The sequence below is a fragment of the Tamandua tetradactyla genome, chromosome 6 (assembly GCF_023851605.1).
Source record: "Tamandua tetradactyla isolate mTamTet1 chromosome 6, mTamTet1.pri, whole genome shotgun sequence".
Taxonomy (NCBI): Eukaryota; Metazoa; Chordata; class Mammalia; order Pilosa; family Myrmecophagidae; genus Tamandua; species Tamandua tetradactyla.
Genome location: NC_135332.1, coordinates 76,032,068 through 76,054,663, shown reverse-complemented (window position 1 = coordinate 76,054,663; position 22,596 = coordinate 76,032,068). Strand labels below are relative to the sequence as shown.

Below are 22,596 nucleotides of genomic sequence, written 5' to 3'. Positions count from 1 at the left end.
CAATAATTTATACAGGAGTAAAGGACCTCCTTTTCGTTCTGTGCTGTCTGTGTTTCAGTTGTTAAAATGAGCTTTATAGATAGGTTGAGTTAGATTATGCACTACAGAAAATTTCACTTCCTGATCAAATAAACCTTCTTCCTTTGGTCTCAAAGATTATGCATGGTCCTAAAATATAGACATTGTTTTCCTTACCCCTGTGATCTGAATTACTTCAACCCCAACCTTTTTGGCTTTGTTCTTATCTCTAAATATCAGGTTATATATTTAAAACAGCCACTCAAAATCCAGAAATAAAATTCACCACTCCAGACTTAATGTGTCTGCTCTAAAAGTTTACAATCTAGGCCAAAGCTAATTTATTTTTCACTCAATAGAGATTATTGCGTGTGTATCAAGCATTGCTTTGTAGATTCTGAGCCCTCAAAAATGTAACCCTATATGAAACTCGATTTAAATTAATAATTTCATCATATTATTTTCTTAATATATTAAAGCAATGAGTTAGAAGCTTTAAAAACAATAGAGACATAAGTATACCCTATTTTTGCATTCTTGTGATGAAAACTTAAATGCCTACTATTAAATAAACTTAATCCTAACTTTCCTAAATGTACACTGGAAAATCACTTGTAAATATTACTTTCTCTTTGATAAAAGTTTTTATTGAAAATCTATCCTTTGCTCTTATGTAAAACACATGAAATATTATTAATCTCTCTTACCAATCACACCGTTGTCAGATGCTTCTGTTTAAATTAGATAAAAGATATAATTATTTACAATATTGGTATATACTAAAACATGAATGAATAAATGCTTCTGCTTTATGATTGCATGAATAGAGCAGGCAATGTTAATGTAGAGCTCTTGTTTGATAAGATTCCCTAGATTTAGGGGAGAATAATTGGAAAGAAGGCTACTTAACATATGCTCTTTAGCAAATCACCTTAGGCAGTGATTCTTTAGGGATTAGCATATGTGCAATTCTTGGAAGGGAAATCTCAAAATAAGATACATTTGTTTTATTTCTATGCTGACACATAATACAATGAGCACATCTTAGAACACATATTAGCATTTCCCAATTAGAAATAGGAAATAAAGTTAATTTTGAAGCATTTTGAAACTCACCAATTCAACAAGGGAAATTCAAAATAACTAACTTTTCACTTCCCTGAATAAAGATTTTTTGTTCATAATTCTCTTTATAGCATCTTTTATTTGCTTATTTCTAAGACTATAGATAATAGGATTCAAGAAAGGAGGGACCATGGCATAAAATACAGAGGTGATCCTGTCCTGAATTGTGGAAGAATGAGAGTTTGGCTTCATGTACACAGCAGCGACTGAGCCAACATATAGACTCACCACAAGGATGTGGGGGATACAGGTAGAAAATGCTTTCCCTCGCTCTTTCCTGGTTGGAAACTTGAGCACCATAGAAAATATATGAATGTAAGACTTGGTGATGAAGGCAAAGCAGCCACCAACAATCACCACTGCAGAAATAAAATTTGATATTTCATTGAATAAAGTGTCAGAACAGGAGAGCTTCAACAGAGAGGGAACTTCACAGAAGAACTGATGGACCACATTGGACTGACAGAAGGACAGCCGGAATGTGTTGCCAGTGTGGAATCCTGCATAGACCATGCTGCTCAGTACTGAGGACAGTGTCATCCGGAGACAGACCTGAGGGCTCATGATCATGGAGTAGTGAAGGGGCTGGCAGATGGCCACATAGCGGTCGTGGGCCATGATGGAGAGGAACAGCATTTCTGTACAAGAGCAGAAGTACACCAAGTAGACCTGAGCTGAACATCCTACCGTCGATATCACCCTACTGTCAAGCAGGAAGATGACACAGGCCTTGGGGACAGTGACAGAAATGTAGCATATGTCTAAGACAGACAAATTCCTAAGGAAGAAGTACATGGGGGTGTGAAGTCGCTTGTCAAGGGTGGTTACTGTGGCAATAAGCAGGTTTCCCGTCAAGGTTCCAAAGTACATCAGTAGGAATAGCATGGCATGCGTGACTCTCTGTTCCCACACATCAGAAAATCTTGTAAGCAGGAATTCAGCCACCACGCTGGAGTTGGGCATCTTTAAGGAATATGCTTTAGACATGGAATGACAAAGGCAGATAGTCCCCAAGCTGCATGGGGTATAAACATGAGGGGAAAAGTGATCTATATATATCCATCAATAGAATCTTTCAAATTTTATTCTTTGCAGTTCTTATTGGTTAGAAGCAAGTCACATAGTGTTGCTTTAATCTCCTATAGTCTTGCTATTTGTATATCTTAATTGCATGATAGGGGTGGAAATAATGGAAATTTCATAGAGATTCATAGTAGATTACAGGTTGTCGGGGACTAGGGCACGGGGTCATTGGAGGGGCAGATCTATTGCTTAAGAGTGCACACTTAAGAAAGTGCAGAGTCTGTTCTAGTTAATGAAAAAGTGGTAGTAATGGATGTTGGTGATGATAGTACAGTATTTTGAATGTAACTAATATCGGTGAGTTTTATACTTAAAAATGTTTAATATGAGAAATTTTGACTTCTACATGTGACTAAAATGAAAAATAAAAAAAACCTTTTAGCTCAAACACTAATGTTTTATTAATTTCCATTACATACTAGTGATACAATGTAGGACATATTTCCATATTTCTCATCCCTTCCCTACAGGACTTGATGGTTTTAACTCAGAATAATTTATTATTAGCTGGTTTAACCCATCTATAACAGAATAATATGTTTCCCTGACTTTTCCAAATATTGAATGGTTTTATACTCATTTAAAAGTCCCACAATATCTTCTCCTATTAATTATTTCAATAAAAATAATTGCTTTGTATTTTCACTCACTTTTCATCCTTACTGCTGTTTTAGAATGAATGGATACATCTATATCTAAGACTAATTCACACTCTAGTCTTCATTCTCTTTTCTCTTCAAGTAATGTTAAAGTTGCCTACTAAATGCAGTTTTCTCGTTCATTCTTTCTATATGTTCCTGAACTGGCATAAATGCTTCGGAAATCCTGTTCAAAATATGTGGTCCAAAACTTTGACCCATTAATTAAATATCTTGTTTTTCTGCTACTTTCTTTAATTAACCTTTTAAAAACAATGTTTATCCATCCAATTCAGATTTTTATTTGAAATTTAACAATCTGTCTCCTGCCATCATCTTAGATTCTTATTCCAATAACATCTACACCAGAAGACCAAACGGCTGTTACATTCGATCTTCAGCTTTCCTGGCCTTATCAACTCTGAAGTGTGGGATAAGGATTTCAGTGCCACACCTGCTCTGATTCACCATCATATTGGTTTAGTTACTCATTTCATTAAAGACACATGTGGGTGGGTCCAAGGTTTCCTTCCTCAATAGTGAGGTCCACATTGTAGTTTTTATGACATTTAAAGATTCTTTGTTTGGAACTCTTTCTTCAATCTTTTTCTGCCCCATTTCCTTTCTACTTTATCTTCTTCAATACTCTGCTCTCATGTGATTTTCCATCACTGTATCCCTGTCTTTTCCCCATCTTAGAAAATATCACTCTTGATTCCCCTTATCCATTGCACAAACTGCAATCATTGCAGTCATAATTCTGTCAAGTCACAAAGATGTATCTCATATTACATTTCTTAAATACACTGCTCTTAATTACACGTGATGTATTAACATCTCTGACTTCTGACAGCACTTTACTTCCTGTAGTACTTTTTAAAGATTTCATGCTACTTAAAGTTGATTGCGTTTGATTTTGTCATGGATATCCACTACTTTGTTATAAAATACGTTAGTTTGTTATAAAATACTGAACATATAGCTGAACATATCCTGAGCTATTGAATCAAGACCAACTTATATATAGTATATGACATCATTGAAGCCCATAGAGAAAAGGTTTCTCAGATGGATATCCAATAATATCCACTGCATTAATTTAATAATACTAAAAGCATATCAAAATGATGATCTCTGAAACATTTCAAAAGTCCTTAAAACATGTTCTTTTAGGGGCACCTAATGTTTGATGGTTATACTTCTGCTAACCTTTTGTTTCATTTGCATTATTCAAAATTTCTGACTTTTGTCAGTTTATTGCCATAGGTGTAGCAACATTTTGGGAATGATGACCATATCTGAAAAGCAATGGACTGACAATTCATTGACTCATGTGGAATCCCCACAATCAGTCTTCATGATTCTAGAAAATAGCAATAAACATGACTGTTAGTAGCTTTCCTTGCAACTTATGAGAAGTACATATTTGTTGTGGGAATGAGCATTTATTTAATAATATTATGATGCAGAAATATGAAATGTGATGTTTTCTGTGTTGTATGAGCTATTATGATTTCCCACAAATCCTGAACATATTCTAGAACTTCTATATGCTGAGTCAGAAAAAGATAATTTCCAGCTCATGGGCAATCCTGTGCATTTTTTGGTAATATGTGAGTAATTAATTGATGTTCAGTCACACCTAACTCCTTAAGAACATTCCTTTTAATAATGGCACTATAAATTGTGGAGTTTTTACTTGTTTATGCAATCCCTTGAAGAAGAATCTCAGGCCTCTACACCAAATCGAAAAACTTTAAACCTCAGCACATATTCTCCTGGGCCTATTTTCTTTGATGCCTTGAAATGAGGAAACGTACATTTCCAGATCTTTTAATCCTTGACCCCTCTTATTTTTACTGAAAATGCTACATTCATCATGCCACTGTAATTTATATTCTTCTTTCCTAGTTCCCTTTTCCATGTGACTAATGTAACCACTGAGAATATAAAGAAACTCTGCTAAATGACAGAAGGCAGCATGAGTGTTACTTTCTGTCTGCAAGACAATATTTTCTCATTTCTGGTGGTCATTAATTCAGGACCCTCAAAAATTACTCATTTAATACCTTTTGTCTTTGTCATTGTTGAGGTTTTATGTCAACAGATTGTTGACAGCATTGTGTGACCAACTTACTTAAAATGGCCATTTTTATGTTTATTATTTGCTCCAACCTATTGAAGTGAGCTTCACACTAAAAGTGGAGATTGTATACATATTTGCTTGGCTTTTTCTACATACCATGCTACATTTTCAAACTGATTGTCAGAAACCAACAACCATATTATGATATACAACAGGGTTTCAAGTTTGAACACAAAGTAAAACACTTCCATTTCACAATCACCAATTTTAGGCTTGTAGATTAAATTTCCATGTGTCAGTGTGGCCAAGTTAAAAATTCACAGACTTCTGGGAAAGATATGTTTTTCACCTCCACTCTACCATTTGTAGCTCTGGGAACTTCTTCAGCTTCTTCAAACCCTTCTTTCCTTTTCTATAGAATTGCAATAATGCCTACTTCGTGAATTTAATATTTATAAAATATTCCAAATAGGTGAGGAATTCAAAATGGTAGCCATGTGAAAAAAATTAAAAAGAATTAAAAAGCACTAACAAAAGGATTAAACAGGTGATACCACCATCACTTAAACATTTTTCCATATTATATCCAAACTCCTATTGTTTTTAAACATGCAGCAATAGGGAAGGAAAACTAAGAGCTCTGCATTTGCTAATGTGATTTCTGTTAAAATAAATGAGTTAATATAAAATGTTCTGAACTGATTTGCATAGAAACTGTTAAACAGAAATCATGCATTTACCAATAGACTGGCAGCAGCAGGGGATCCACTCCACAGTACAGTTTTCCTGGGATATGAAAATATTGATTGCACAGGTGTTCTCATCACTCCAATTGTAAAAAGATGTTACACATTGCCTTCTCTGCAAAGACATGAAGAATATACTTCCAATCTGAAGAAATGGAAAAAGTATTTTGTTCATTAACATATGTATTCATTTATTTCTTCATCCCCATTCTATATAATATTTAATACCTTTATATTTCACTCAATATTTTTGGGTGATTTAAATGTAGCAACTGCACTGGATGATTCAGTGATAAATGCCTGCATGCTCTTTCATATATTATGAGCATCTCTAAAATTACTCCTAACATATAAGGGGCTGTGCATTTATTTCATTTTTGTAACAGGGATTCACTTACTCACTTTGTACAACCTGAATAAATAACACAAAACTTGGCAAAGAAAAGATGATATGTGACAGGTATAAATATTAACTAAATAGCAATAATATAGGCAAATAATTATATCTAATTTTAAAGGTAAAGCACAACTCATTATGATTAAATTTCTTCAAGAGTTTTAAGTTAGCATTCTGTCTGCTGAAACCGTGGGCAGCCAGCAGAGCTCCTCCTGTTCCAACCTGCTTTGCTGGCGTTGACTCCATCAGGTTCTGTCGTTCACTCACTTGGCACTTCCATTAATAGTTATAACCTCTGCTAATTCTGCTGGAATGACTTTTTAATCTGATGAATATAAAAGAATATGCTGGTCTCCTTGTGTGAGAATCTTCCTTACCTGCATATTCATTTCTAATTTAATTCTCAGAAAAAAACACAAAAAAACAGCAGTGCAGTAGAGAAGTGAGGTAACTCATGGAGAGGGGACAGAAATAGAAAGGAAGATATTAATAACATCAGACACACATGGGTCATTTACCTTTTCTTATGCAAATAAGCAAGTCTGAATTTCTGGTTTGGGTCCAATACTTCCGAGGTGCTGGCAAGGATGAGAGGGCATATTTAATTTAGATGACTGAGGTTATGGCAGGAAACAATGATTTATAACAATGTTCTGTGTCCACATTTGGTTAAAAAAGTGTGGACACGACATTAGAGAAAGCCCCTGGGAACGTAGCACTTGGTGTCACTAATAGCAGGCAGCCAGGGGAAATTTCAAGGAGATAATTAGCTCCAGTTGATGAGGGGAGAAATCCCAATTAGAAATTGTGCATAAAACAACTTTTGTAAATGGAGAAATATTAATACACCTGAACCAATGAATTTCCTGTTGATCCTAGAGAAAAGGAGGAGAGGAAAGGCCCATATCCTGTGGTCTGCAGGATGCTCGGAAACCAGATTTTCCTCTCATCCTCATGGTGTTTCTCTATGGAGAGGAATGATTTTCTTTTTGTTACTGTTGTTTTTGGCATCAAACCCGGGCCTCCAGCATGGCAGGTGAAAATTCTTTACTGTTGCACTGCCCTGAAATGAAGTGATTTTAATACTCACTTGTGAGGCCAAACTCAGGATTTATTTAATTGGCTCATAGCCCTTAATAGAATTGTGCAAATGTTGGCATCCCGACATCACAACACCGGATCCCATTTATCAGCCTCGTGCCAGAGCTCAGCATGGTGGTCTGTGAGCAACGTGGTCACCACCTTTCACTTCCCCCTTGTGCCTCAGTTCTTCATTTGTTAACACGTTAGCAAATTGTTCACCTTCAGGGGTGTCTTGAGAGCATGACACATGGGACTAAAAAAGCATTTGGGTGACTACCTGGCTCAGGGAGCATTTTAGGAAGTGTTACAATGTCTGTTCTTCAGTTTTCCTAATAACGTATGAGTGGATTCATCAGGTCCTGTCAGGAAAGCAGAAACTTTTCCAGGATCTTTGAAGTATTACCTACTTTCTCTAATTGAGTTCAGATTTAAATAAACTCTGCTCACACAGCACACCCAGTATGATTTTAAACCACTGTAATATGTTGACTTTTGGCCCAGTATATGATTTATTTTGAGACACGCTCAAAATGTAGTGGAAACGCATGTGTATTTTCTAACTTGTGAGTATTAATTTATATATGTACTAATTAAAAAACTTTAGTCAATTGTGGTTTTCAAAAATTTTATGCCTGTACTGATGTTTAGCTCACTTTTACATATTCACTAAATTACATTTTCATCTTCCATTTTGATTGTAGATGTTTAAAAATTCTCCTTTTTGTTATGTCATTTAGACATTTTGTTATGTCATCTATTCAGTATATGTTTAGATGCTGTGACAGTAGATGCGTACAAGTCTGGAATTCTTCTGACTTCCTATTAAATCACCTCCATAACTTTCTGAACCCACGTATTTACCCCCTCAGTACTCAGCATTCCTTATTGCATCTAGTGAGTCCATTTGGCATAGGATTCCATAGCCTGAAGAAGTTCTATTAACATTTCTTGTACCATCAGACTGAAGGCATTAAATTTACTCTCCTTCTATTAGTCATATCTTTATTTTATCATTTGTTTCAGTACCTTTAGCAGCATCAATTATTTTGCCTTCTGACACTCAGTAGTCTGACTACTCAAACTTCATAAAAACAGAATCTTAAAAAATGTTTTCTTTCACAGCTGGGCTTTTTGTTCATCATAAATTCTATCAGTGTTCATTACACAGTGTCAATAACAGTAGTTTTCTATTTTCATTTCATGGACTATTCAATCATATTAATAGTCTACATTTTATTTATTCATTCATCAGATAATGGATATTTTAGTTGTTATCTGAATTTGGCTCAGAAAAAATGCATTTCCTATAAGATTGCTGTACATGTCTTGCCACACATAGACCCTAATTACTTTAAATGTAAATGGATGACACTACCATTTGAAGGATGCGAATTAGCAGAATGAAAAAAAATCCAGCTATTTGCTGTCTAAATGAAAAACACTTTAGATCTGAAGACATGAATACGTTGAAAGTGAAAGGATGGAAAAACATAATGCATATAAAACTTATGTGAAATAAAGATTGTACAATTAGAATAATATGGCATATAAGAGATTATATCTAAAATGGCCAGAAAGCTTGCATAAATAATATATGAAAACTTTCTAAACCTGGTGAAAGATATGAAAACATGAATCCAAGATGCCCAAAAACTGTAAAGCAGGATGAACCCATATATATATATGGTTCATCTCTGTATATATATATATATATATATATATATATAGAGAGAGAGAGAGAGAGAGAGAGAGAGAGATACACTTCAATAAAACTTATGGATGCCAAAGTCAAAGACAGAATCTTAAAAACAAGAGAAAAGCAACACATCATAAATAAGAGATCCTTAATAAGATTAGCATCTGATTTCTCAAAAGAACCGTGAGGTAAGATGGCAATGAAAAAAGATAATGCTGGGACTTCCTGGAAGATGGCGGCTTAGTAAGACGCGCGGATCTTAGTTTCTTCTCCAGGACACCTACTAGGGGAGTAGAAACGATACAGAAAGCGCCCAAAGCCACAACAGAGATAAAAAAGACAGCGTACCCCATCCTGGAACGGCTGGCTGGCTGAGAGAAGCAGCTCGGGTGAGATCGCCGAGGCGCGCGGGCCTTACCGGGCGGGGTGGCAAGCGGCCGGAGTTACTCCCTTCCCCCTTCCCGGGCCGGCTGGGAGAATTGGAGAGGTGGTCCCCTGAAACCAAGGCGACTGGCGCCCACACCACGCGCAGCCCCCGGACCAACTGAGAGAATTGGATCGGAAACCCCCAGCCGCGGAGAACGGTGACCCCGTGACTCCCGGGGAACGTGCACTCTCTCGGGCGGGCCGCTGCCGCTGGCGCCCTCCCGCCACGCTTGTTGCCCAGGGCCGACTAGGAAATTCTGACGGGCTCTTTCCCTGGCTGCGGCGACCAGCAACCCTCCCTGCGTTCAGACACCCTCCCTGCGTTTGGACCCCGGGCCAGCTCAAGCCGCTTCGGCTAGCGAACCCCCAGGACGGTGAGAGATTTCCAAAGTTAAAGGTCCCACAGCACCTTTTACAGGTGGGACCCGCAGACAAACGTGTGCCACGAGCGCCACCTACTGGGCAGGATAAGAAAAACAGAACCCAGAGATTTCACAGAAAAATATTACAACCTTGCTGGGTCCAACACCAAGAGAAATCTGAATAAATGCCCAGACGCCAGCAGCAGAAGATAACTGTCCACGCTCAAAAGATTGAGAATATGGCTCAGTCAAAGGAACAAACCAATAGCTCAAATGAGACACAAGAACTGAGACAACTAATGCTGAATATACGAACAGAAATGGAAAACCTCTTCAAAAATGAAATCGATAAATTGAGGGAGGACATGAAGAGGACATGGGCTGAACATAAAGAAGAAATAGAAAAACGGAAAAAACAAATCACAGAACTTATGGAAGTGAAGGATAAAGTAGCAAACAGAAAAAATAATGGATAGCTACAATGATAGATTTAAAGAGACAGAAGATAGAATTAGTGATTTGGAGGATGGAACATCTGAATTCCAAAAAGAAACAGAAACTATAGGGAAAAGAATGGAAAAATTTGAACAGGGTATCAGGGAACTCAAGGACAATATGAACCGCACAAATATACGTGTTGTGGGTGTCCCAGAAGGAGAAGAGAAGGGAAAAGGAGGAGAAAAACTAATGGAAGAAATTATCACTGAAAATTTCCCAACTCTTATGAAAGACCTAAAATTACAGATCCAAGAAGTGCAGCGCACCTCAAAGAGATTAGACCCAAATAGGCGTTCTCCAAGACACTTACTAGTTAGAATGTCAGAGGTCAAAGAGAAAGAGAGGATCTTGAAAGCAGCAAGAGAAAAACAATCCATTACATACAAGGGAAACCCAATAAGACTTTGTGTAGATTTCTCAGCAGAAACCATGGAAGCTAGAAGACAGTGGGATGATATATTTAAAATACTAAAAGAGAAAAGCTGCTAACCAAGACTCCTATATCCAGCAAAATTATCCTTCAAAAATGAGGGAGAAATTAAAACATTCTCAGACAAAAAGTCACTGAAAGAATTTGTGACCAAGAGACCAGCTCTGCAAGAAATACTAAAGGGAGCACTAGAGTCAGATACAAAAAGACAGAAGAGAGAGATATGGAAAAGAGTGTAGAAAGAAGGAAAATCAGATATGATATATATAATACAAAAGGCAAAATGTTGGAGGAAAATATTATCCAAACAGTAATAACACTAAATGTCAATGGACTGAATTCCCCAATCAAAAGACATAGATTGGCAGAATGGATTAAAAACAGGATCCTTCGATATGCTGTCTACAGGAAACACATCTTAGACCCAAAGATAAACATAGGTTGAAAGTGAAAGGTTGGGAAAAGATATTTCATGCAAATAACAACCAGAAAAGAGCAGGAGTGGCTATACTAATATCCAACAAATTAGACCTCAAATGTAAAACAGTTAAAAGAGACAAAGAAGGACACTATATACTAATAAAAGGAACAATTAAACAAGAAGACATAACAATCATAAATATTTACGCACCGAATCAGAATGCCCCAAAATACGTGAGGAATATACTGCAAACACTGAAAAGGGAAATAGACTCATATACCATAATAGTTGGAGACTTCAACTCACCACTCTCATCAAGGGACAGAACATCTAGACAGAGGATCAACAAAGAAATAGAGAATCTGAATATTACTATAAATGAACTAGACTTAATAGACATTTATAGGACATTACATCCCACAACAGCAGGATACACCTTTTTCTCAAGTGCTCATGGATCATTCTCAAAGATAGACCATATGCTGGGTCACAAAGCAAGTCTTAACAAATTTAAAAAGATTGAAATCTTACACGACACTTCCTCGGACCATAAAGGAATGATGTTGGAAATCAATAATAGGCAGAGTGCCAGAAAATTCACAAATACGTGGAGGCTCAACAACACACTCCTAAACAACGACTGGGTCAAAGAAGAAATTGCAAGAGAAATTAGCAAATACCTCGAGGCGAATGAAAATGAAAACACAACATATCAAAACTTATGGGACGCAGCAAAGGCAGTGCTAAGAGGGAAATTTATTGCTCTAAATGCCTATATCAGAAAAGAAGAAAAGGCAAAAATTCAGGAATTAACTATCCATTTGGAAGAACTGGAGAAAGAACAGCAAGCTAACCCCAAAGCAAGCAAAAGGAAAGAAATAACAAAGATTAGAGCACAAATAAATGAAATTGAAAACATGAAAACAATAGAGAAAATCAATAAGGCCAGAAGTTGGTTCTATGAGAAAATCAATAAGATTGATGGGCCCTTAGCAAGATTGACAAAAAGAAGAAGAGAGAGGATGCAAATAAATAAGATGAGAAATGGAAGAGGAGACATAACTACTGACCTCACAGAAATAAAGGAGGTAATAACAGGATACTATGAACAACTTTACGCTAATAAATACAACAATTTAGAGGAAATGGACGGGTTCCTGGAAAGACATGAACAACCAACTCTGACTCAAGAAGAAATAGATGACCTCAACAAACCAATCACAAGTAAAGAAATTGAATTAGTCATTCAAAAGCTTCCTAAAAAGAAAAGTCCAGGACCAGATGGCTTCACATGTGAATTCTACCAAACGTTCCAGAAAGAATTAGTACCAATTCTCTTCAAACTCTTCAAAAAAATCGAAGTGGAGGGAAAACTACCTAATTCATTCTATGAAGCCAACATCACCCTCATACCAAAACCAGGCAAAGATATTACAAAAAAAGAAAACTACAGACCAATCTCTCTAATGAATACAGATGCAAAAATCCTCAATAAAATTCTATCAAATCGTATCCAACAACACATTAAAAGAATTATACATCATGACCAAGTAGGATTCATCCCAGGTATGCAAGGATGGTTCAACATAAGAAAATCAATTAATGTAATACACCATATCAACAAATCAAAGCAGAAAAATCACATGATCATCTCAATTGATGCAGAGAAGGCATTCGACAAGATTCAACATCCTTTCCTGTTGAAAACACTTCAAAAGATAGGAATACAAGGGAACTTCCTTAAAATGATAGAGGGAATATATGAAAAACCCACAGCTAATATCATCCTCAATGGGGAAAAATTGAAAACTTTCCCCCTAAGATCAGGAACAAGACAAGGATGTCCACTATCACCACTATTATTCAACATTGTGTTGGAGGTTCTAGCCAGAGCAATTAGACAAGAAAAAGAAATACAAGGCATCAAAATTGGAAAGGAAGAAGTAAAACTATCACTGTTTGCAGACGATATGATACTATACGTCGAAAACCCGGAAAAATCCACAACAAAACTACTAGAGCTAATAAATGAGTACAGCAAAGTAGCAGGTTACAAGATCAACATTCAAAAATCTGTAGCATTTCTATACACTAGTAATGAACAAGCTGAGGGGGAAATCAAGAAACGAATCCCATTTACAATTGCAACTAAAAGAATAAAATACCTAGGAATAAATTTAACTAAAGAGACAAAAAACCTATATAAAGAAAACTACAAAAAACTGCTAAAAGAAATCACAGAAGACCTAAATAGATGGAAGGGCATACCGTGTTCATGGATTGGAAGACTAAATATAGTTAAGATGTCAATCCTACCTAAATTGATTTACAGATTCAATGCAATACCAATCAAAATCCCAACAACTTATTTTTCAGAAATAGAAAAACCAATAAGCAAATTTATCTGGAAGGGCAGGGTGCCCCGAATTGCTAAAAACATCTTGAGGAAAAAAAACGAAGCTGGAGGTCTCGCGCTGCCTGACTTTAAGGCATATTATGAAGCCACAGTGGTCAAAACAGCATGGTATTGGCATAAAGATAGATATATCGACCAATGGAATCGAATAGAGTGCTCAGATATAGACCCTCTCATCTATGGACATCTGATCTTTGATAAGGCAGTCAAGCCAACTCACCTGGGACAGAACAGTCTCTTCAATAAATGGTGCCTAGAGAACTGGATATCCATATGCAAAAGAATGAAAGAAGACCCATCTCTCACACCCTATACAAAAGTTAACTCAAAATGGATCAAAGATCTAAACATTAGGTCTAAGACCATAAAACAGTTAGAGGAAAATGTTGGGAGATATCTTATGGATCTTACAATTGGAGGCGGTTTTATGGACCTTAAACCTAAAGCAAGAGCACTGAAGAAGGAAATAAATAAATGGGAACTCCTCAAAATTAAACACTTTTGTGCATCAAAGAACTTCATCAAGAAAGTAGAAAGACAGCCTTCACAATGGGAGACAATATTTGGAAATGATATATCAGATAAAGGTCTAGTATCCAGAATTTATAAAGAGATTGTTCATCTCAACAACAAAAAGACAGCCAACCCAATTACAAAATGGGAAAAAGACTTGAACAGACACCTCTCAGAAGAGGAAATACGGATGGCCAAGAGGCACATGAAGAGATGCTCAATGTCCCTGGCCATTAGAGAAATGCAAATCAAAACCACAATGAGATATCATCTCACACCCACCAGAATGGCCATTATCAACAAAACAGAAAATGACAAGTGCTGGAGAGGATGCGGAGAAAGAGGCACACTTATCCACTGTTGGTGGGAATGTCAAAGGGTGCAACCACTGTGGAAGGCAGTTTGGCGGTTCCTCAAAAAGCTGAATATAGAATTGCCATACGACCCAGCAATACCATTGCTAGGTATCTACTCAAAGGACTTAAGGGCAAAGACACAAACGGACATTTGCACACCAATGTTTATAGCAGCATTATTTACAATTGCAAAGAGATGGAAACAGCCAAAATCTCCATCAACAGAAGAGTGGCTAAACAAACTGTGGTATATACATACGATGGAATATTATGCAGCTTTAAGACAAGATAAACTTATGAACCATGTAATAACATGGATGGACCTAGAGAATATTATGCTGAGTGAATCCAGCCAAAAACTAAAGGACAAATACTGTATGGTCCCACTGATGTGAACGGACATTCGAGAATAAACTTGAAATATGTCATTGGTAACAGAGTTCAGCAGGAGTTAGAAACAGGGTAAGACAATGGGTAATTGAAGCTGAAGGGATACAGACTGTGCAACAGGACTAGATACAAAAACTCAAAAATGGACAGCACAATAATACCTAATTGTAAAGTAATCATGTTAAAACACTGAATGAAGCTGCATCTGAGCTATAGGTTTTTGTTTTGTTTTGTTTTGTTTTGTTTTGATTTTACTATTATTACTTTTATTTTTTTCTCTATATTAACATTCTATATCTTTTTCGGTTATGTTGCTAGTTCTTCTAAACCAATGCAAATGTACTAAGAAATGATGATCATGCATCTATGTGATGATGTTAAGAATTAATGATTGCATGTGTAGAATGGTATGATCTCTAAATGTTGGGTTAATTTCTTTTTTTCCGTTAATTAAAAAAAAAAAAAGAGAAGGGATAATTGGAGATGAAGGGATACAGACTGTACAACGGGACTGGATATAAAAACTCAGAAATGGACAGCACAATACTACCCAATTGTAATGCAATTATGTTAAAACACTGAATGAAGCTGCATGTGAGGTATAGGTTTTTTGTTTTTGGTTTTTTTTTCTTTCTATTATTGTTTTAATTCTTATTCTGTTGTCTTTTTATTTCTTTTTCTAAATCGATGCAAATGTACTAAGAAATGATGAATATGCAACTATGTGATGTTATTAAGAATTACTGATTGTACATGTAGATTGAAATGATTTCTAATTGTTTTGTTAATTCTTTTTTTAATTAATAAAAAAAAAGATAATGCTAAAAGAAAAAAATAAACATTTTACCCAAGATAATATAGCTGACAAAGTACTCCTTCAAAAACTAAGATAGATAATATAAATTTAGTTTCCTTTAGTCACAATGTTAGTTCTAAATGAAGAGTGGCTAGGTACTATATTTGATTGTATATATATGAGGAAGACTCTGGTGACTACTACATTATACCAGAGTAATAGTAACTCTCCTTCTCAACTTCATTGGCCTGATTTTTATTTCTTCAAAATATTTGAATTAAAGCTCACCAAAAATTAGGTTCTAACTATAATAAAATTGACTTCAGTTGAAGCATACAGAAGCCTTATATTTTACCCCTTCATCAGTCTTCTAGCCTTTTTGTACCTGTATAATAATGTTGGAATAAAGGGTGGTCCCATAGGGTCTCTCAACAAGGGAATGATATAAATGGAAGATGTAGGCTTTTCCTCTAGAAATTGTGCTTTGAGACCATTTGATACCCAAGAGTAACCTAAAAATTAATCTTCTACATTGTTTAATTATAACCAATTGTGTTTCAGGTGTCTTAATAATATATCTGGTACTAAATATATTTACTAAATACATATCCATATGTTGACCTACAATACAATATTTTGTACACTAATCACAGAACTTTAAAGGTTTTTGAACTCTAACAGAAAACTCCAAAAATCTGGTCAGGTTCAGGTAGGACTTGTATCTCTTCCAGGAAGAAATTTAGAGTCTGTGGACAAATCTCAGATGATTAGGGATATCCTTGCTAAGAATATTCTATTTCAAAACCTTGAACTGCTATTTCAAAATCTCTCAATAGACAGGAGAAAACGTGAGTGTTTAGAAACAATCAACCCAGATTTCCACATAGCTAGCAATATTAAGAAAGGCTAATGTTTCTGTTCAAATTAAAATGTTAAAGAACCTGAGCTAAACCATGGATGTTAAAACCAGAGGGTAAGTAAATGATTCTCATTTATGAGGTTTTCTAAATGGGAAACCTTCTTAGCTATGAAATAACTTTCATTCCTTCTTCATGTTTTGTGTTTTTTCTGTGATATACTATTTCAGGTTGTTTTTTTCACATAGTTATTTGGTATTCACATTAACTTATAATAGGGAATTGCAGCCTACATATTCAATAGATAATACAAGTATGATTAGTTTCCTAAATGCTCTTGTCTGGCTAGCATAAGGTACAAAGCAAAAGTATTATGTCTTTTGTTTGGTTTTATTTTCTGTATTTTAAAAAATATTTTTATTGTGAAATCTTCACACACAGTCTGTACATAGTATACAATCAATGACTCACAATATCCTCACACAATTGTGCATTCTTCACCATGATCATTTTTAGAATTATGCTTCACTCCAGAAAAAAGGAATAAAAAGAAAAAACTCATACATCCCCTACCTTTTAGCCCTTTCTCTCATTGACCAATTTTTTTTTACCCTTTAGCCCCCTCCTTTATTTATTTATTTCTTATCCTTGATTTTTTAGTCTTCTGTCTATACCTTGGATAAAAGGAACTTCAGACACAAGGTTTTCACAATCACCTAGTCACATTGTAAAAGCTATGTAGTTATAATCATCTTTAAGAATCTAGGCTATTGGAAAACAGTTCAAGAATTTCAGGTACTTCCCGCCAGCCATTCCAATACACCACAAACTAAAACGGGATATCTATATAATGCGTAATAATCATCTACATGATAGCATTTTGGCACTTTGAAATCTCTCAGCCACTGAAACTTTATTTTGCTTCATTTCTCTTCCCTTATTTGATCAATTAGGCATCTTAATCCCACAAAATCAGGGCCAGACTCTACCCTTCAGTCATGTGCCACATCACCAGGGATATTTACACCCCTGGGCATTATTTCTCATGTAAGGGGGAAGGCAGTTGTTTCACCTGCGGTTTGGCTTGGAGAGAAAGAAGCCACATCTGAACCACAAAAAAGGTTCTGTTGGGGAACTGTTAGGCATATCTATAAGTAGGATTAGCTTCTCCTTTGCGTGAGTAAATTTCATAGGAGTGAACACCTGGACAGAGGGGTCAGCCTATTAAATTAGTTGTCCCCACTTCTTGCTGGAATATCAGTAATTCTCCAGATGGGGAAGTTTAATGTTTCCTTCTTTCTTTCCAGTCCCCCAAGGGGGCTTTGCAAATACTTTTTTATTCTCTGCCCAAATTACTCTGGGATTTATCAGTGTTTCACATTAAAACATACAAAGCAACACGATCTCATGCCTTATTCAAAATTCCATGTACTTATGATGTTCAAATAAACTGTCCATAGAAGTTAAATTAGATAATGCACTACCCAGAATATAAATTTTGCAACAAATAAATATTTCTCCCTTTGGTCTTGCACAGAGGAGGTTGGAGTTTTAAAATATGGAACTATCATCCTTTACACTTTATTCAGATTTACCGTAGTCCTATCCATATCATTTCATTCTAATCTCTAGTTGAAGCCTGATCACTTTTTCAAATTTTTAAACAGGTACTGTATATGGTAATACTTTCATAGCTTAAGTGCTCTAAAAAGCATTATGTCTTGATTATTTTTGTCTTTCAAAATGTGAGTATCCGTGAACTGCTTCAGAGAGGAAATGCTTTATTTCACCAACCTGCCAAATCTGGTTGTCAATGGGCAGTGTATGACACTTAGGATACTGTATTCTCATTCGATTTATTCAGTTGCTTTCCTGGCTTCTTGAAGATGGCAGTGTGGGAGCATAAGCAGATGGATGTGAGGGGAGAATCACAATGCTGGGTGGTACAACTCATCATTTTTCTTTGTTTGGTATTAATTGCTAGTTTTGACCATCATTGTGATGGTTACTTGAACATTCAGACTCCATCTTCTCTTTTCCAGTGACTGGATTCATCACGTAACTCAGAGGTTGTCATTTCCTGAAGGAAAACTGTCCCTATCCCACCTATCACATTTTTCTGGTTTCTATCTTAATCACTTTCTTCTTAATTCACCTTTTTCACTATTGATAATGTCTTCATCTTTCCATGTTTTACCATTTTAAAAAAATTTTTGTTCCCCAAATCCTTATTTAATAGATTCAGGATCATACAATAAAATTCCAATTTGCAAACGTGGATGACCCAGGTTAGCCTTGTACCTCTTCTTTCTCTGACCAGGGAAAAATCCATAATATCCATGGGCATTGGTTTTCTTCTCCATAATATGAAATGGTAGTACCATATGATCATAACCTTTCTTTGAAATCCATGATGCAAATTTTTCTTAGATGCCTTCTCCCCTTAGCCACAGATGTGTATGCCACACAAACACACACATGCACACAGAGGGAAATGTGCACATGTGTACATGCATTTTCATATAGCATAAAAGTATCTTAATCATCTTTGTATCTTCTATTCTTCCCTATACCAGATGTCATGGTCAGGTTCAGGTGTCAACTTGACCAAGCGGTGGTTTGGCAAGTGCTGGCTTGTCTGTTGCGATGAGGACATTTCATAGAATTAAATCATGATCATGTCAGCTGCATTCACATCTGATTCCATTTGTAATCAGCCAAAGGGGCTTGTCTTCTGTAATGAGTGATGCTTAATATAATCACTGAAAACCTTATAAGGAGGATTCAGAAGAGAAAGGCTCTTCCTGTTTCGGCTGGTGAGCCTCTCCTGTGTAGTTTGTCCAGACCCTCCATCGGAATCGTTGGCTTCACAGCCTACTCTGCAGATTTTTGACTCTGCATTCTCGCGGTCATGTGAGATGCTTTCATAAATTTTATATTTGTGAATGTTCCCTGTTGATTCTGTTTCTCTAGAGAACCATAGCTAATACATCTTGGTACCAGGAGTGGTTATTAAGAAACATAATCTTAAAAATGGGTTTTTAATAATTTTTTCTACTCTGACTGGACTCAAAGACACTAAGGACTCTGATTCTTGTAGTCAGAATGACACTCCCAATCCATGGACAAGTTGGCAAAAGAGATAGTCAAAATATCACCATTTGATTCTCCTAAGCTTTGCTTGTATGAAACCAGGTTCTGGGGGATAATGTTTTTGACACCTTAACAGAATTTTGTAGAAATAAGAGGTATAGAGATATTGGTTGGTTGTTAGATACACTGGCTACATTAAGGGGTGAAGGGGATGGGCTTCAGAATTCAAATGAGAAGCTTAAGCGCCATCTGAAAGAAGTACACGTTTCTATGAGTATCCTGAAGGAAAATCTTATTTCCTGTAGCTGTAGACTTGAGATCTCTGAAAATCAAACTAAGAATATTATTGTTAGAGTAGCAACTTTACAATGTAAACTGAAATCTCAATCTTGCATGGTGTCTGCCATTAAAGTGAGGGCATTGATTGGAAAGGAGTGGGACCCTGAAAAATGGGATGGTGACATATGGATTTATAATGATGTTGGGGGTGAGGTTGAAGCCCTAGATCATGCTGAGTTTTTCTAGATAACCCTGTGATAGTTTACCCTGAGGACCTAACCACCCTACCTCCAGCCTGCCTTGAGGAGTTGGCCACCCAACGTCCTCCTGAAGGGATTAGCCCTAGAGTGATTAATCCTGTTTCACCAGATGAAACTGCACATGAAGGCCCTGAAGCAAATGGCTTGGAAGATGTTTCTAATTCTTTTCATGAACCACCCCCACCACCCCTCATTTCTTCCAGACCTATAACCAGACTAAAGTCCCAACAGGCCCCTAAAGGTGAGGTACACAGTATTACACATGAGGAGGTATGTTATACTTCAAAATAACTGCATGAGTTTTCCAATTTATATAGACAGAAATCAGAGGAATATGTGTGGCAATGGATTTTAAGGGTATGGGATAATGGTGGGAGGAATATAAAGTTGGATCAGGCTGAATTTATTGATATGGGCCCACTAAGCAGAAATTCTGCATTCAATGTTATAGCTTGAGTGGTTAGAAAAGGTATTAACAGTTTGTTTGGATGGTTGGTTGAATCATGGATCAAAAGGTGGCCAATATTACCTGAGGTTGAAATGCCAGAATTGCCCTGGTATAATGTAGATGAGGGGATCCAAGACTTAGAGAGATTGGAATGCTAGAGTGGATTGATCATGCAAAGCCTGCTCTTACACCCCAGGAATGTCTGGAGGATGCATCTTTTACCAGAACAGTGAGAAATAAATTTGTGAGACTAGCACCTTCATCCCTAAAGAGCTCTGTGGTTGCACTTCTCTGTAGGTCAGATATTACTGTAGGAACTGCTGTCACTGAGCTGGACTCCATAAACACAACGGGGATGACAGGATTCTGAGTTGGCAGAAGCCAGGTAGCAGCACTTAATCGCCAAAGACAGGGTAGACGTGGCTATAATAATAGACAGCAAACTCAAAGCAGGCATCAAAATTATATAGCAGAGATTTGTAGCATTGGCTAGTAAATCATGGGGTACCTAGAAATCCAATAGAAAGGCAGTCTACTAAATTCTTGTTTGAGCTGTATAAACAAAAGAGTTCTAGGTCAAGCAAGCAGAAGTCTAACCTGAATTACAAAAACACAGAGTCACGGCCCCTTAATCAATTTCCAGACTTGAAACAGTTTACAAACCCAGAGCTCCTTGAATGAAAGGGAGGCCAGTTCCCTTTGGGGAGAACCCTGTTACACTACCACAAATTTATACTGTTAATCTTCCTCCAAGCCTTCCCCAAGGAGACCGAAGGCCTTTTACCTGGGTAACTGTGCACTGGGGAAAAGGAAATGATCAGATATGTCGGGCATTATTAGACACTGGTTCAGAAGTGACATTAATTCCAGGAGACCAAACACATCACTCTGGACCACCAGTCAGAGTGGGGGCTTATGGAGGCCAGGTCATCAATGGAGTTTTAACTCAGGTCCATCTCACAGTGGGTCCAGTGGGTTATTTCCCACATTCTGTAGTTATTTCCCCAGTTCCAGAATGGATAATTTGTATAGATATACTGAGCACCTGGCAGAATCCCCACATTAGCTCTCCAAATCATGCAGTGAAGGCTATTATGCTAGGAAAAGCCAAGTGGAAGCCACTAGAACTATCCCTACCAAGCAAATTAGTAAATCAGAAGCAATACTGGATTCCTGGTGGGATTGCAGAGATTACTACCACTCTTAAGGACTTGAAGAATGCAGGGGTGGTGATTCCCACCACATCTCCATTCAACTCTCCTATTTGGCCTGTGCAAAAAACAGATGGGTCTTGGAGGATGACAGTGGATTTTTGTAAGCTCAACCATGTGGTAATTCCAATTGCAGCTGCTCTTCCAGATGTGGTATCATTGCTTGAGCAAATCAATACATCCCCTGGTACCTGGTATGCAGCTATTGACCTGGCAAATACTTCTATCCCCTTGCTACTGGCACAGACCACCAGAAAAAGTTTGCTTTCAACTGGCAAGGTCAGCAACATACTTTCACTGTCCTACCTAAGGGGTATATCAATTCTCCAGCCCTATGTCAAAATCTTGTCCGCAGGGAACTTGATAGTTTCTCCCTCCCATGAGACATCACACTGGTCCATTATATTGATGATATCATGTTGATTGGACCTAGTGAGCAAGAAATAGCAACTACTCTAGATTTACTGGTAAGGCATTTGCGTGTCAGAGAATGGGAGATGAATCCAACAGAAATACAGGGGCCTTCCACCTCAGTGAAATTTCTAGGTGTCCAATGGTGTGGGCCATGTCAAGATATCCCTTCTAAGGTGAAGGATAAGTTGCTGCATCTGGCCTCTCCTATGTCCAAAAAAGAGGCACAACACCTAGTTCATCTTTTTGGATTTTGGCGACAACATGTTCCTCATTTGGGTATGCTAATCCAGCCCATTTATCGAATAGCAGAAAAGCTGCTAATTTTGAGTGGGGACCTGAACAAGAGGAGGCTCTGTGACAGGTCCAGGCTGCTGTACAAGCTCTCTGCCACTTGGGCCATATGTTCCAGCAGATCCAATGGTGCTGGAAGTGTCAGTGGCAAATAGAGATGCTGTCTGGAGCCTCTGGCAGGCCCCTATAGGAGAATCACAATGCTGACCCTTAGGATTTGGGAGCAAAGCCTTACCATCTGCTGCAGATAACTACTCTTCTTT

The 22,596-nt window shown here is 37.0% G+C and overlaps 1 protein-coding gene and 1 long non-coding RNA gene across 2 annotated transcripts in view; both read right to left on the bottom strand.

The window, feature by feature from the left end:
- Positions 1-1,161: 1,161 nt before the first annotated feature.
- LOC143686711 (olfactory receptor 14C36-like) lies at positions 1,162-2,106 on the bottom strand. The gene has a single exon (XM_077163290.1). It carries the CDS (start codon positions 2,104-2,106, stop codon positions 1,162-1,164), a length of 945 nt encoding a protein of 314 aa, XP_077019405.1.
- Positions 2,107-5,693: 3,587 nt separating this feature from the next.
- Positions 5,694-22,596, bottom strand: part of LOC143686141 (uncharacterized) — a 78,597-nt gene continuing 61,694 nt past the window's right edge. Inside the window, exon 3 of the long non-coding RNA XR_013176926.1 lies at positions 5,694-5,811. This is a non-coding gene — a long non-coding RNA (uncharacterized LOC143686141). The remainder of the gene's footprint in view (positions 5,812-22,596) is intronic.

Bases quoted from the DNA above. Each gene is read 5' to 3' on its own strand.
- LOC143686711 (XM_077163290.1), bottom strand. From the start codon at position 2,106: ATGCCCAACTCCAGCGTGGTGGCTGAATTCCTGCTTACAAGATTTTCT.